Below are 17,456 nucleotides of genomic sequence, written 5' to 3'. Positions count from 1 at the left end.
ATGTTTCAAAATCAAAACTATTGCAAAATCCCACCACTACAAAAAAAAAGCTTCAAAATCTGAAACCCATCTGATTCAAACATTTTCATCTGTGTCATATGTCTATGAAATAACAAATATTGTTTTCAATGATTTTTCTTAAATCATTGAATATTAAAAATATGCAAGTGTCATCCTTTGTAGTATTTTCTACAACACTCTAAGCTACAAAAAGCTCAAAAGGCTACAATTTTAGATGAATTTTAGATTGAATCTAGTTTAATATAATTAAATATTTAAAATTTTACTTTATGACTGAGACCAAATGTAGACAATAATCTTGCTACATAAGCTCTGGGTTAAAATTAAATAAGGATGTGATATAAAGATGTCCCAAATCAATGACCAAGCTGTTCACTGATGATATCTCTTCTGTTAATTTGCAACACAAGAACATTCACAGACAATAGTACTACTTCCTCTAAAGAATTATGAGTAGGCCTAAACCACAAGAACCATTGAACCATCATCTCTTCTCCATAGTAATTATAAGGAACAAAGTATACAAAGTGCCAGGCATGGTGATACATTTCTGGAATCCCAGCACTTGGTGAAATAAAGAAGATTGGGAATTTAAGGCCAGTCTGGGCTACGCACTTGCTTACTTTTAAAAAAATAATGTAATTAATGGAAAAGAAGAGATGGTTAAAACACAGTAGAAAGCATTTTCAAGTACAAAAACCCACACAAGTTTTCTCTTAGAAAACAAACAATACTATTTAGAATTCTAATTCCACTCTTATGTAATACTAAATGAATGCAATACTTACTTTACCTACCTGTAAAATGGTCTTCTCTATAAAAATATGAGAGAGCATCAACACTCAAAGATTTTTAGAAACAAATTTATTTATAGAAACTTGCAAAATGTTTTGATCACAATTTTCTTGGTAATAATTAGCAGAAACAAGAGGGGTATTAACATATACTGTCAGTGGTACTTAATACAGAATATAAGATTGCTTATCCACTAAGTTTTCCATATTCTAATTTTTAACAAACATAGAAAAGAAACAATATATATGAAACATTTGCTCAATATTTTTAAATTATCTTTCTAATTGGATGGATATTTCAATTTTAAGACTATCTCCTGATATGGTTGAGTGCTTGCCTACCTTTAACAAGGTCCTAGGTTTGCTCCCTAGCACCATAAGAAAAAAAAATCTCCAAATTAAATGACCTTTCATTTTTTGGGGGGAGGGAGGGCAATAATATTCTGGACTTGACTCAGGGCCTTAAGCTTTTTCAATTAAGTTGGTGCGCCACTACTTGAGCCATGCCTTTAGTTCTGACTTTTTGCTAATTAATTGGAGATAAAGATTTCAATAATTTGTCTACTCAAGCTGGCTTCAATCTGGAATCCTCAGATCTCAGCCTGTAGGAATGAGCCAACAGTCTCCAATACAACAATTCTGGAAAAATATTAGCAATTTCACAAATTTACAATTTTTCAAAGAACATTAAGTACATACTTGATAAACAATCTACAGTATTTTTCACTTGCAGTTGAAAACATAAAAGTACTGAATGAGTAAAAAAAATATCACTTTATAAATGAATAGTTGGCAGTTTGTGTTATTTAAGTTTTAAAGTAGATCAACCACCTTGCTCGGTGGTAGCACACACCACAACCAGCACTGGAGAAATGGATGCTGAAGGATATGGAGATGGACACTAGCCTGGGCTACACAGTAAGAACTTGTTTATAAAACAGCAAGAGGAATATGAACTACTAAGTATGAGCTATTATTGACTTATTCAAACAGTACTATGTTTCCTTTATCCTTGGATAACAAGATTCCTTACAGTATGAAAAGAGACCATCCTTTTACTGATGAAAGGCTTCTAATCTTATTCGGTTTGGATCTTCAGGATGTCTCAAGGCAATTCCATTGCGCAGCAGCAGCTCAATATAAGGTGGCCAAAAGGAAGCATTAATTTGAACATAGGGATCATGTGGAACATCAAACATTCTATTTATAAGGATCTAGGAAAAAAAATATTCAAAATATACTTCAATTGGGAATGAAGTTTTCCACCAAAGAATACTGACTTCTTACTTTGAATAATTGTTTAATTTTAAATATTACAGTGGTTTGATTTTTTTAAGACTACAAATACGATTGGATATGAAAAGTTTTTAAACAAATATCTGCATCTTAACTTTTGAAAACATTTCCTAAGCCCTGGTTATAAAGCATTTACAATTCTTCTATTTCTTTTAGGATTAACAATTTTTAGGATGAAAATAAGAATATTAAATATAAAATTAATAACATGGTTGGAAATGACATGCCTATGAAGCACATAGGGGGGAGGGTTGATTCCCAGCAAAACATACATACACTCACACACACACACGGGGAGTTAAAAATTAAAATTGGGCACTGGTGGCTCATGCCTGAAATTTTAGCTACTCAGGAGGATAAGATCTGAGGCTAGCAGTTCAAAGCCAGGCAGGAAAAATCTGTGAGAAACTATAATTAAGGTGTGGTTCTAATGTTAGATTACCAGCCTTAACTGAAAAAGCCACACACACACACACACACACACACACACACACACACACACACACACACACACACACACACACACACACACACACACACACACACACACACACACACACACACACACACACACACACACACACACACACACACACACACACACACACACACACACACACTCAAATAAATTAAACAAAAAAATTGACAAAATAACTTGAAGAAGTTCAAAGTTGGCAAGTGTGTCTTAATATTTCAGAAAAATGAAATCCTGAAGTAAAATTAGAAAGGCTGTAAAAAGAAACAGACACAAAGAGAAAAATAAAATCCCAGTTCCAGTCCTCAAAACCCCTAATCTATAGATAAATCTTCAAAGTAGTCAAGTGTATCCTTATCTTGTCCTGCAGTTCCTCTCCTAATTATCTTTTTTATTTATTTTGTGTGGGTACGCCAGTCTTAGGGATTGAACTCAGGGCCTGGGTGCTATCCCTGAGCTTTTGTGCCCAAGGCTAGTGCTCTACCACTGACCCACAGCACCATTTTTGGCTTTCTGGTGATTAATTGGCAATAAAGAGTTCCATGGATTACCTTGCTTGAGCTGTCTTTGAAACATGATCTTCAGATCTCAGCCTCTAGCTAGAAATACAGGCTTGAGCCACCAGTGCCCCAGATTAAGCTTCATAATTTTTTTAAAAATTGTATCCAATAGCCATATGCTACTGAAAAATTATCCACATGTACATGAGTTAATATTTTTCAGTATTTGTCATGTGAAGTGACAATTTTCATTTAATATGGTTATGACATCCTTCTTGGCACAAGTGGCTCATACCTATAATCCTAGCTACTTGAGAGGCTGAGAATTAGAGTATTATGATTAGAGGCCAGCCCTGGCGTAAAAATTCACAGAACCCTTTTTCTCAACTCAAAGGTGGCACAGTGGAATATGCCTATTATAGTATACTACCTGGGTGACTGAGGTTGGCTAGATTGCTTTTCCATGCTTGTCTGAGCAGAAAAGTATGCAAGACTCCATCTCAATGCAGGGAACTTACATGAGTGTAATATGCCAGTTATTCCAGCCACTTCAGGAGCCTATTGTATGAACTGTAGTCCAGAAAGAGGCTGGGGAAGAATCAAGACCCTATATCTGAGGATCACAGTTCAGGGCAGGAAAGTCCATCAGATCTTATCAACAACAAACCACCAAAAAACCAGAACTAGAGTTGTTATTCAAATGGTAGAGGACTAGCTTTAAGAAGAAGGGGGGGGGGGGCTGAGTGGCCTGGGAAGGTGGCTCAGTGGTAGAGTGCTTGCCTAGCATGCATGAGGCCCTGGGTTCGATTCTCAGCTCCACATAAACACAGACAGGAAGAGGAAGAGGAGGAGGAAGAAGAGGAGGAAGAAGAAGACAAGGAGGAAAAAGAGGAAGAAGGGGGGGAGGGGCAGGCGCTGGTGGCTCATGCCTGTAATCCTAGCTGCTCAGGAGGCTGAGATCTGAGGATCACTGTTCAAAGCTAGCCTAGGAAGGAAAGTTCATGAGACTCTTATCTCCAATTAACCATCAGAAAACCAGCAGTGGTGCTGTGGCTCAAGTGGTACAGCACCTTGAGCTGAAGAGCTCAGGGACAACACCCAGGCCCAGAGTTCAAGCCCCACAACCAACCAAAAAAAAAAAAAAAGAAGGAGGTATAAAAAAAAAAAAAACCTAGCTCATGCACAGGGCCTAGGCCCTGAGTTCAAGACCCAGGACTGGCATCAAAAGAAAAATAAGATTTGAGGTACAGCTATTGCAATGGTTGAGTACCTGCCAAGCAAGTCTGAGGCCCAGAGTTTAAATCCCAGGACAGACAAAAAGGAAGAAAAGAAAAGCAAAAACATTCCAAAGTAAACACAGAATTTCAGTATAAACAGAAAAGGCTAGTATTATGCTAACAGATTCTAATTATATATCCAATAAATGTTTATATATTTCCTTTCAAAGCAATATAACTCATTAAGAAAGATACACTGAGTTGTGGAGATGGGAGGGAAGGGATGGTAGGGGAAAAACAAAGGAGGCGGCAACATTGCTTGATAAGGAATGTACATACCTTGCTCATGTAATGGTAACCCCTCCGTACAGTATTTTCACAATAAAAAACTTATTTAAAAAAGATACACTGAGGCACTACTTACTGGGATAAAAGCAAAGAATTTTTTTTCACCTAATATAATGAAAGAAAGTTATTTTTTCAGGTACTGGATTTTGAACACACTTGCTAGGCAAAACCTCTACTAAAGACACATGTTTCAGCCCTTGAAAAGTCTTCTAAACTTACCAATCCCTGTTCTTCCTAAATTCCTCTATGATCAATTTACCATGGATTTATGATACCAATAATTGTTCTATCACTTGATCCATGCCTTAAACTCAACTTTTTTTGCTGGTTAGTTAAAGATGGAATCTCACAGACTATTTTCGGACTAGGCTAGCTCCAAACCTCACTCCTTCAGGTCTGAACTTCCTGGGAAGTAAGATCACAGTTGTCTCATTTAAATATTTTTAAATATATTAAGTACTTAATATGAGTTTAATAATGACAAGTTCAAATACATTTTTAACAGAAAAAAACTTATAAGACAAAATTTATAACACAAAATGAACTTCAAACAGAAAAAGCTGGAATTAATCTTTCTGTGCATAATGATAAAAGAGTGTATTTAAAGAAAAATTTGATTACTTTCTACAACTGTGGAACATTCACTCAAATATTTTAGAGTATAAAGTTGTTGATAAGGTCTGTCATTATAACAACACAGGATTTTAATATGCAAGTATTAAATAATATCACATGTTGGGAATATAGGTAAGAGCTGGACTTCAATGACAATTTCTTTTAAAAATAAGAATATCCTTCCTAATATAGGAAAACACTAATACCAATTGTATAGTAGAATTAATTATAAATATATTTAATAATGTCAAAGAATTAAAGCAAGATTTTTGTTTTTAAGCTTCAGTGCAACTATTCAGAAAGGACTAATTCTAAAACTATACAAAACACTTACCTCAATTATCTCATTCAATGTTATCAGCTGTGCAGTTGGTTCAACATTTGTCTTTAAGAAAAATGAAACATCTGACATTGGCATAATATTGAATTATATTGCAAGACTTTTTAAATTAACATTTCTTAGGTATAGTAGTATAAGGTAACTTTTACAAAGCTCATAATTAGGTGATTTTTAAAAGGATCTTGAACATAACCTGTTGTACTTAAGTAGGATTCATAAAAAGAAATTTAAAGTTTCTATGACATATAAAACATAACTCAAGCTATCCATAAACTTATATTACACATATTATATATAAGTACATAAAAATGTAATTTTTAAATCCCCGAACAAACAACATTGTGAAAATGCACAATCACAAGCTGGCTGGCCTTAAGACTTCTGCACAGCATATTCTGTCTTAAGAGCAATGTCTTGCTAATCTTGAGATTAAAAACAAATTCTAAACATTTTTAAAAATTCAAAGAAAATAAAAACTTGACTGGGCATAGTATTGTACTCAGAAAACCATAGGAAGCTATAGTAGGAGCATCAAGAGTTCAAAGCCATCAGCACTACATACTCAATAATTTCAGATCAACCTAGCCTACATGACACAACAAAACAGGATGGTACAAGCAGATAACAATTTACCATTTTAATTGTTAAGCCAGGGTTTACTGTGTTTCCAGGGCTAGTGTCAAAGTCCTGAATTCAAGTAATAATACTATTCTCTTTAGCACCTCAAACCCTTTTCTGGTTTTTTGGGTTTTTGTTTGTTTATAGTGGTGGAAAACAAAAACAGGCATAGAGGATGCTAGAAAAGTGCTTACCACTGATTTAACTTAAGCAAGTATCTTACCATTTTATAAAACGTGACAAGAGTTATTCTACATCATTCTAAAGAGAGTGAAGAGCTAGGTGCCAGTTACTCACACCCATAATCCTACTTAGGAGGCTGAGATCTGACCGAGCACCACAGTTCAAAGCCAGTCTGGAAAGAAAGACTTTTATCTCCAATAAATTACCAAAATAGCAGAAGTGGAGCTGTGTCAAGTAACAGAGCACTAGCCTTGAGCAAAAGAAGCTCTTCAAGCCCCAGGATCAGCAAAATAAAAATATAAAGAGTGAAGATATCAAATATGACTTAATAACCCCATGATGATTTCTGGTAATCAATGCATCTTTTTGGTGCTTGAAACCTCTGGCTATATGAGTAAAGAAGTTTCATAGGTTAAAAAATATATAATTGAAATAAAAATGGGGAAAGTAGAATTAGAAAATTTATGAGTTAACTGATGCAAAAAAGGATAGAGGCAAGAAATCATGACTCTCAACTGGTCACTAGAAGAGTGTCATATATTTTCAGAAAGAAATGGATAAAATAGATGACAAAAGTCCCTAACAAATATGATGCCAAATATAATTTCAATGATAGGGGAAACAACACCTATTAAGAAAATTAGAACTTCTTTTTTCCTTTCCTTAGTATTCTCACATTTATTTACTGTCTCTGAACACACCCTGGAGGAATAACTCAGTGGTAGAGCATAGGCTTAGCTCAATTTTCAACAATAATTTTTAAAATCTGGTGTGAAATGCACATCTGAAATCACAGCACTGGACAGGCAGGAAGAGGCAGGAAGAGCCTGACTTTAAGACCAGTCTAGGTTAAGTAATAAAACCCTGTCTGAAAAAGAACTCAACTGTTATATTAAAAAAAATGCGAACAGAAAAAAACAAAGGGTTTTCTAGGTAGAAAACAAAGTATAAGTCACAAAAATGTGAGAAATCACTACATAGTTGCTGAATCTGCAGCAGAATGGTTGGATTCGCTAAAGATATAGACAAAGAATGACGAGGTAAAGCTAAACAAAGCCTAATGTATAAATCCATTAGCCTAAGAATCATATAGACATCCTATCAGAGACCAAATATTTTTAGCTAAAAAAGACAATACACTTATACTTTAGAGAGATCGTTCTGGTGACATTTTCAGCAATTTTTAAACTTTTTCAATTTCAATTTTGAAAGTTTTTATTCATATATCGCTTTAGACTAGAGTTGAAGTATTCATAATCCATCACTGGATAAAACATTTGCACTTGTGGAAAAGACATTTTATCATAATTACTATTTAATCTAGATTAAGCTAACTGCTTAAACAAACATATTTTTGCCAACATTTAACTTACTTTTAAATATACATATAATCATTATGAAAAATTTGGGCAACATCTTGCCCATGTAATTGTAACCCCTCTGTACGGTATTTTCACAAAAAAGAAAAAAGAAAAATTTGGGCAACAGTAAAAAGCAACAATCAAAACCATATACACAAAAAAGGCTATTTAAGACATAAGTATTACTACATTTTGGGGTACAAATTAGATTCAATTTATAAAATTTTAAATAAAAATCTGTTTTCCATTTAGCAATATACTATAAGGACTTTATCAATTCCTTTGATAATATTCAATATATTATTTTTAATCCTAAATTTCTCCCTTCATGCATTTAATCAATACCATCTTATTTAATAGCCAAGCAGATTCTCATTTTTTAGAAAATATAATGGGATGATGGCAAATTTCTACCTTGTATCCATATATTTATATTCAAAACATGTAGACTTTCCCTTTGAGCCTAACAAAAACAGAATCAAATACAATAATCTACATGAATGTCCTACCTTTTTCCTTTTAGTTTTTCCACCAGGCAGAGGAAAATAGTATTCAAGAAATTCACCCAGGGCAATCAAGAGTTTCTCCTTAAATTCTTTTATAGTGAGTATTTTAGCTTTCATCTCATTAGTCATTTCAAGTCTAAAAATATTAAAAGAAAAATATTTAGCTGAAAAACACCATATACATATTCCCAGTGGTTTGTAAAGTTAATAAAAATCTTTGTTGAAACTTCATTTCCTCCAACTAAATAGCTTTATGAAAGTAATAATCTGTACATAATGTAAGAAAACTAATAGTACTTCTCAGTTAAATCATTCATAAAAGATTATGTAATAGTGTTTAAAAATTAGTGCAAGCCAGACCCCAGTAGCTCATGCCTGTAATCCAAGCTACCTAAGAGGAGATATGAGGATAATGGCTCAAATTCAGCCCAAGAAGTCAACTTATGAGACTTAACCATCAAAAAGCAAGTGGAGCTGGGCACTGGTAGCTCAGGTCTGTAATCCTAACTACTCAAGAGGCTGAGGTCTGAGGATCACGGTTCAAAGCCAGCCCAGGCAGGAAGATTCATGAGACTCTTAAGTGGTAGAGTGCTTACCTTGAGCTGAAGAGCTCAGGGACAGCACCCAAGGCCCAAAGTTCAAGGCGCACAACAGACACACACACACACACACACACAAAGCCTAATTGTAACTGGGCTCAAACGGCAGAGCACTAACCTTGGAAAAAAAGCTTTGGAACAGCACCACCCAGGCCCTGAGTTCAAACCCCAGTACATACACATACACACAAAGTTAGACAAGGCTCATGTCTTCTTTTCCTGTAATTCATGTAACACAAATTACCTTGATTTAGAATGCGCCTCAATCTGACTTTCCAGTTCACTTTGGATTGTAGTAAGTGTGTCCATTATTTGTTGCTGTTCATCCAACCACTGCTGCTCTCTTTAAACAAAGTAAAACAAAGCAAATAGCCAAATGAAACTATAAATAACAATTAAACATATGAATTAATGGTTAGTCATAATTTTAACACAAATATACCTTGCAAAGTCTTCCTTTAACTTTTTATTCTTTGACTGAATAGTGGGTAGTATAATTTCAAGATCATGTTTCAATTTTTGTAACTGGAACAAAATAATTGATGTTAATCTCTCAGTTTTTAATCCTATAAAAAGTTTTGTTTCTGAATTTATAGATTAGTTTAGGATACCTCAATTCAGAAGTCATTAGTAAAAATGCTCAGCAGAAACCCTTTGAAAGGTTTAATAGTAAGTGCTACATTTTTGTGACATTATAAATCTATAAAGAAGCCAAGTGTTAAGTGTAAATTTGAAATTCTATGCCTCTTTATACGTGCCTTCCTATGTATCACTTCCATTTAGCTATTCATCTATACCCTTTTGTAATTTTTTTTTTTTTTTGGTTGGTTGTGGGGCTTTTAAGTTGTTGTTGTTGGTCGTGGGGCTTGAACTCTGGGCCTACGTGTTGTCCCTGAGCTCTTCAGCTCAAGGCTAGCACTCTACCTCTAGAGCCACAGCGCCACTTCTGGTTTTCGGAGTGGTTTATCGGAGATAAATCTCACAAACTTCCTGCCTGGGCTGGCTTTGAACCATGATCCTTAGATCTCAGCCTCCTAAGTAGCTAGGATTACAGGCATGAGCCACCGGCACCTGGAGGTTGTGGGGCTTATTGAACTCAAGACCTGGACTGTATCCCTGAGCTGTTTTGCTCAAGGTTAGGGATCTATCACTTTGAATCATAGCACCACTTCTGGTTTTCTGGTGGTTAACTAGAGGTAAGCGTCTCACACACTTTCCTGCTCAGGATGGCTTCAAACTGCAATCCTCAGATCTCAGCCTCCTGAGATGCTAAGATTACAGGCATGAGGCACCAGCACCCAGCACTCAGCCCATAAATAAAATGTGTCTCAAGTTCAGTGAGTCTCTCTACCAATTACTAAATTCCACTGCCACATTTTTTTCTGTATTTATCATGGGATCACTTCTACAGGTCAGTACCAACTTTGTGCCGGTAGTCCTGGACTACTATCACAAAGAACCATAGATTGGGCAGCTTAGAAAAAGTAGAAATTTCTCAAAGTTCATTATGCTGGAAAATTTAAGATTCAGGTGCCAGCATATTTCCTAACTGGCAAAATTACTTCCTTATACACAGTGTCTTCCTGCTGTGTCCTCATATGATGTTAAGAAAAACCTTTTGATGTTCATAGACACTTGGAAGGCATTTGTCCCATTTAGGAGGAGGACAGAATCACTGAGAAATCTAAACTCCTGAAATGCTTATATTAGGGATATTTCAACACAGAAATTATTGTTCTAGGAGGAGGCAGAGCAACACAAATATTTACTCCACAGCAGAAGATGTGTTCAGTCATTTAGCTGTGTTTAGTCCTTTTGTTTTTAGGAATAATGTTTAATCAGCTAAAAAAATAGAAAAGCAATTAATGTTACATATTAACTAGAAATATCAACAATAGTTCTGATATGAAACTTAAGTCTCTAAAATATTCAATTTCATATTTAAAATTATTTTAATATTTATACTTTAAATCTTCACATGTAAGGGTAGTTTCATCCTAACACATTATAAACTGATTCTAAAACAGTTCTAGTTATAAGTAATTTGAAGTTACTACAAATTTTTGCATTATTTACCTCTTCCTTCCCTAATGTAGTTAGAACATCATCAGTCAGAGGAATTACTACAAAAACAAAACACAAAATTATAGATATAGTTAATTCGCTATCATTTGATTTTGTGGTTTTCTAAGCTTACTCACACTTCATTTAAATACTCACACATACATTTTATGATATGTGTATGTATATATATATATATATGTATATATATATGTATATATAGTTTTAAGGAATTATTTGTAACATCTTTGCATACCTAACAAAGTAAATGTAACTTGGGGTAAACTTAATCATAGTTATGAATTTTGTTTTCAGTATCAGTTTTTCTAAGTTCTCAAAAGCAATCAATGATCTTGTGCTCCTCAAATTTTTCTCTATAGTCATATGATTGAAACTCTGTATACATATCCATACATACTGTATACATATCCATACATATAAACAAATATAAACATAAAAGCTTTATATCATTATTGGCTTTATAAGACTAGAATCTTATCATATTTACTATCCTTATCTTATTTTCACTCAAGCAGCATTTGCATAGAAATACTTCTTAGACATCTGGTAACATCTAATTTATCATTTTAATAACTGTTTAATATTCCATATTGAAAATGTGCCGAGTGATTCACCTAAAACTGAGCACTAACTTGGTACTTAGCTTTTAGTTATAACAAATAGAATATATTAAGTATCCTTTATGTCTTTATGTACAGGCATTTTTATTTCCATGGAACATATTTCGAAAAGTGGAATTTTGCAGAATTATGTATTTTGAATTGTAGAACATGCTACTACATATACCTCTAATAGGTACATTCTACAGATAGAGTCTATTACCTAAATATATTCCAAAAATAGATAGGGCAATAACTTAAACACATAACAAAAAATTATATATAATTTTCTACAATTTTTACCAGAGAAAAAAACCTAGCATTTAATTTATCTAGCATTTAATTTATAATGAGAAAATTGTTCAGTCCTCACAAGAAGAAAGCTTACCTTTCCTAATCAATGTCTATTTAAAATAACTTCAAATGATAGACTACTGAAAACTTTTAAGGAGAACTAGGCACTAATGGCTCATGCCTGTAATCCTAGCTACTCAGGAGACTGAGATTTGAGGATCACAACTCAAAGCTGGCCAGGGTATATAAACCCAAGACAGTCTTACCTCCAACTAACCAACAAAAAGCCAAAGAGGAACAGTAGCTCAAGTGGTAGAGTGCTATCCTTTAACACAAAAGTTCAGGGACAGGGCTGGGAATGTGGCTTAGTGGTAGATTGTATGTCTAGCATACATGAAGCCCTGGGTTCAATTCCTCAGTACCACATAAATAGAAAAGGTGAGACGTGGCATGTGGCTCAAGTGGGAGAGCACTAGTCTTGAGCAAAAAAAGCTCAGAGACAGTGCATAAGCCCTAAGTTCAAGCCCAGGACTAGCAAAAAAAAAAAGGTATCAGCCATCAGCCAGGCACTGGTGGCTCACGCCTGCAATCCTAGCTACTCAAGAGGCTGAGATCTGTGGATCTTGGTTCAAAGCCAGCCAGGGAAGGAGTGTCCGTGAGACTATTTTTTTTTTTAATATTATTTTATTTTATTTGAGAACATACTGTACAGAGGGGCTACAATTACATGGGCAGGATAATGCATACATTTCTTACCAAGCATTGCAGCCTCCTCCTTTGTTTACCCTTCACCTCCCTTCCCAGCCTCCCCCTCCCCCCACCCAATTATACCCCCCTCCCCCCCCCCCACCGACTTTGTAAAGCTGGTTTTGACATGACATTTTGTACTTCTCATTGTTGCAACAGAAAGTAGAGGACCATCCTTTTTTTTTTTTTTTTTTTTTTTTTTGTCGGTCGTGGGGCTTGAACTCTGGGCCTGGGCGCTGTCCCTCAGCTCTTCAGCTCAAGGCGAGTGCTCTACCACTTGAGCTACAGCGCCACTTCCGTCCGTGAGACTATTATCTCCAATTAATCACCAGACAACTGAAGGGGCGCTGTGGCTCAAGTGGTAAAGTGTTCCCCTTGAGCTGAAGTTCTCAGGGACAGCACTCAGGCCCAGAGTTCAATCCCTATGACCAACCCCTCACCCACCATCCCCCTCCTCAAAAAACAAAAAAACAAAAACAAAAAAAATGCTCAAGGACAGAATACAGGTTTCAAGTCACAGAACTGGCATCCAAAAATAAAAAAAAGAAAAAATAGAATTTTTAAAAAAAAATATGTGTCATAGGCCTGAATAAAACTGCTTGTAAGCAATGCCAGGTATGGTTACTGTTAATATCTGTATAACTGTACCTTAAAGGACTATGTATTAAGAAATGAACACCAGCCTATAACACTACAGGGAGATCATGGAACCTTCAGGACGTTATATCCCCATAGGAAAAAGGGTGTCGTTGGAACACTGCATCTGAACTGGGAAAAGGATAAAAATAAAGAATAAAAATAAATATAAACTAAGTCTGGGCGCATATGGCTCACACCTATAGTCCTAACTATAAATTTAAGAGTATAGGCATCTCTGGCTCACACCTATAATCCTAATTACCCAGGAAACTGAGATCCAAGATTTGAGATTCAGAGCCCGCCTGAGCAGGAAAGCCTGTGACTCTTAACTCCAATTAACCACCAGGTGTGGCTTAAATAGTAAAATGCCAGCCTTAAGTGAGAAAGCTAAGACACAGAATCTGGCCCCTGAGTTCAAGTCCCAATGTTGACAATAAAGCAAACAAGGTTAGGAGAGTAGTTCACATGATAGTGTTATATCCATTCACAGATGTTAGGATCAATCTCCACAACTACAAAAGCAAAAACAAATAGAAATGCTAATGAAAGACTAATAGATATTAATGAAGATATGAAATGATATTAGAATTCACAGAAAAATAGCAATTAAAACAAAAATTTAGTTAAACTGGGAAAATGAGATTTCCTAGGACTGCTCTTTAGGGAATGTCAAAAACTGAAGTAGTGAATGATAAGCCTACAAAGACGATTAAGAATGAAATGGGGGGCTGGGCAGGTGGCTCAGTGGTAGAGTGCTTGCCTTACATGCATGAGGCCCTGGGTTCAATTCCTCAGCACCACATAAGAAAAAAGCCGAGAGTGGAGCTGTGGTTCAAGTGGTTGAGCGCTAGCCTTGAGCTGAAGAGCTGAGGGACAACACCCAGGCCCAGAGTTCAGGCCCCACGACCGGACCCAAAAAAAAAAAAAAGAATGAAATGGAAGAAGTGGCGCTGTAGCTCAAGTGGTAGAGCGCTTGCCTTGAGCTGAAGAGCTGAGGGACAGTGCTCAGGCCCAGAGTTCAAGCCCCATGACTGACAAAAAAAAAAAAAAATGAAGAGGCACTTTTCTTTTTTCTTTAAAACAAAAAGTGACAGAGGGATCAAAATTATTATTATTGAAGTCAGACTGATATGCTTTTGTAGAATAATCACAAAACAATGTGCAATTATTTTTAATGAAGTGTATTCCTAGTACATCTGGAACATAGCTCAAGCAGACCAAATGGATCATGTAAACTCTTGAAATCACTAAATTCATTTGCCATTAATATGTGTGCCAAAATACAAACTTAAAAAAAAAACTTACGTTCAGGTGTTTCATTCTGCCATTGCTTGAATTCAGCAGTCAAGCATTTCACTTGCATCATCAGTAATGATAGCTACAAAAAAAGAGAATGAAAATTAGATATTTTTTGTAGAAATGTGTTCTTCTAATTATATTTGGTAATTCATCAGGAATTTATACTGTATATAATGAAAAGTAGAGGTGTAATTATATTTTCTTCCACATGGATATAGTTGTGTAACTACTGCTATCTAATTATTTTAATTATTTCTCAAAGATCTCAACTAACAGACTTCTCATGTTTTACATTTTTTTTATTCTTTTTTTGTAGTACCAGGGCATGAACTCAGAGCCGCCTACTATCTAGGTCATCAGCTCTCCTTTTCTTAATTATACAGTCTTGCATATTTGCTTCATTGGGACTTTGACCATAATCATCCTCCCAAGTATTTTAAACTCTTTTTAACTCTTAATTGTATTCACTTATCTATCCATAAGCCAATCTCATAGTTCTCTTACTATAATGGATATCTTACCTAGAATAAAAATCAGTTAAAGTTCTAAACAGATTGTAAAAATATCTTATTAGATCTAACACAAATTAAGATTATACCTGCTCATATAGAGGTTCCTCAAAAGATTCCACATAGAGCTCCCCTGACCCAGCAATCCCACTTTTGGGCATTTACCCAAATGGATCACAACAAGACCACACTAAAGCTACCAGCACAACTATATTTATTGCAGCATTATTTACCATAGCTAAGATATGGAACCAACCCAGATGCCCCTCAGTAGATGAATGGATCAAGAAAATGTGGTATATATACACAATGGAATTCTATGTCTCCATCAGAAAGAATGACATTGCCCCATTTGTTAGGAAATGGAAAGACTTGGAAAAACTTATATTAAGTGAAGTAAGCCAGGCCCAAAGAAACATAGGTTCCATGGTTTCCCTTACTTGCAATAACCGGTGTATGTCTGAGTCAACCAGAAAAGGTCACATAAGTTGAAGTTAGGGAAATGAACCCCAAGATAAGTATTCAAATGTTTTTTTTTCTTTCATGCAATTGTTTCTAACATATTTATAAGATGATTTCTTTGTTGCTTTGTATGTCCCTCCCCCACGGTATAATCCCTGCTTTCACTGTATTTGATGTTGGTATAATTTGTGGAGGGGAAGGGAAAAAACAAATGGGTTAAATAGGGATACAGGTGGACCCATTGCAACAATGAGATATACAAGTCATTATGTCGAAAAACGAACTTTACAACTTTGGGGGGGGGGATTGCATGGGGGAGGGGGGTATGGAAAGGGATGGGAAGGGGAAACAAAGGAGGAGGCAACAATGCTTGATAAGAAATGTACTCGTTATCTTGCCCATGTAATTGTAACCCCTCTGAATGGTATTTTCACAATTAAAATAAAAAAGATTATACCTGCTCTAATTTACTTTTAATGCTCTAATTTTTTACAGCTTATCCTAGTAAGAAACCACAAAAAAATCACTCAATTGTTAAATATATATATGACTAGTAAAGGTAATTTTAAATTTGCCTTTTTTTAAAATTATAACTTGTTCCAAAATACTTTAGAAGTAGTGCTATAGCTCAAGTGGTACAAGTGCTAGTTTGAGCAAAAGGAGCTTAGGGACAGTGCCCAGGCCCAGTCCAAAATACTTTAGGTTTTCCAACTCTTTTATTAAAAAGAGTAGGATTTTTTTAAACTGATAGCACAAGTATTAACTATTATACTTGGAACATATGTAAATAGATATCCTTTTCCAAAAAGAATGAATTACACGTACCTATTTTTCAGCAAGAGAAAAAAAGGTTCATACCTGTGCATTTGAATTAGTGAGTGTCTCAGTTCCAATCAGCGACCATTTATTCTGACACTTAATTTAAAAGAAAAAAAAAATAGTTAAACACTATAACCTACACTATTCCACTTTAATTTAATATTCCTCCACAACATACAAATACCTGATTTAAGAATCTGTTGAGCCAGGTCCAACGGCTCATGCTGAAATCCTATTTACTCAGGAGGCTGAGATCTGAGGACCACAGTTCAAAGCCAGCCCAGGCTGGAAAGTCCGTGAGACTCTTATCTCCACTAGAAAACTGGAAGTGCCACTGTGACTCAAGCAGTAGAGCACTCGCCTTGAGCTGAAGAACAGCACCCAGGCCCAGAGTTCAAGCCCCATGACCACCACCAACAACAACAACAAAAAAGAGTTTGCCAAAGTGAATACAAACAAAAAGAAAAAAGGAGCAATACTGTAATAAAAGAAGAAGAGCTAATTTGATTCATAAGCTACATAACAAAAAATATGGAGGAAATAAGAGGGAAAGTATTGTAGAAAAATAACGAAGTATGTGAGAAACTAAAATCATAAGGAAAAAAAGCCTTGAAGAGATTTTGTTTCTGTGCTATTAAAAACAACCAAAACCCTTAATATCTTAGAGGTAAAAAATGAGTAATCTTAATCTTGTTTCTAGTTGTAATATTTGTAAAAACTTTTTTGTTATTGGTAGTTGTAGTTCTACGGATTGTTGCACTTGCTAAGCAGGTGCTTTACTGCTTGAATCACCCCCCCAGTCTTTTTGGTTTTGGTTATTTTTAGGGCACAGCCTTACCTGGATTGCCCAAGACCACAATTCTTCTATTAATCCTGCTAATTACTCTTGATATAATAGAGATGAAAGGTATTTGCTAGCCTAGCTTTCGATTGTTGAAAGGAACCTCATGAATGATTTTGCCTGGCTAGTCTGGAACCATGATCATCTGATTTCTATACCTCCCAAGTAGCTACGCTTATAGGAGAGTGAGCTACAGTGTCCTGCTTTTCTTTAAAATATTACTTTTAAATCCAAATTTCTATATTGGAAAAAAATACCAAAAAAGGATTAGACAAATTATCTAGTTAATATA

The 17,456-nt window shown here is 35.2% G+C and overlaps 1 protein-coding gene across 1 annotated transcript in view; it reads right to left on the bottom strand.

The window, feature by feature from the left end:
* Positions 1-901: 901 nt before the first annotated feature.
* The window catches only part of LOC138833026 (centromere protein K-like), a 23,395-nt gene continuing 6,840 nt past the window's right edge, over positions 902-17,456 (bottom strand). Inside the window, exons 3-10 of the mRNA XM_070031385.1 lie at positions 16,363-16,419; positions 14,540-14,612; positions 10,950-10,996; positions 9,316-9,398; positions 9,118-9,216; positions 8,278-8,410; positions 5,601-5,651; positions 902-2,029 (exon numbers count right to left, since the gene is read on the bottom strand). Coding sequence (XP_069887486.1) covers positions 1,871-2,029; positions 5,601-5,651; positions 8,278-8,410; positions 9,118-9,216; positions 9,316-9,398; positions 10,950-10,996; positions 14,540-14,612; positions 16,363-16,419 — 702 coding nt within the window. The 3' untranslated portion in view covers positions 902-1,870. The remainder of the gene's footprint in view (positions 2,030-5,600; positions 5,652-8,277; positions 8,411-9,117; positions 9,217-9,315; positions 9,399-10,949; positions 10,997-14,539; positions 14,613-16,362; positions 16,420-17,456) is intronic.

This window comes from Dipodomys merriami, unplaced genomic scaffold, assembly GCF_024711535.1.
Source record: "Dipodomys merriami isolate MVZ:Mamm:240054 unplaced genomic scaffold, mDipMer1.0.p SCAF_20, whole genome shotgun sequence".
NCBI lineage: Eukaryota > Metazoa > Chordata > Mammalia > Rodentia > Heteromyidae > Dipodomys > Dipodomys merriami.
This window is presented reverse-complemented; position numbering and strand designations above follow the sequence as displayed.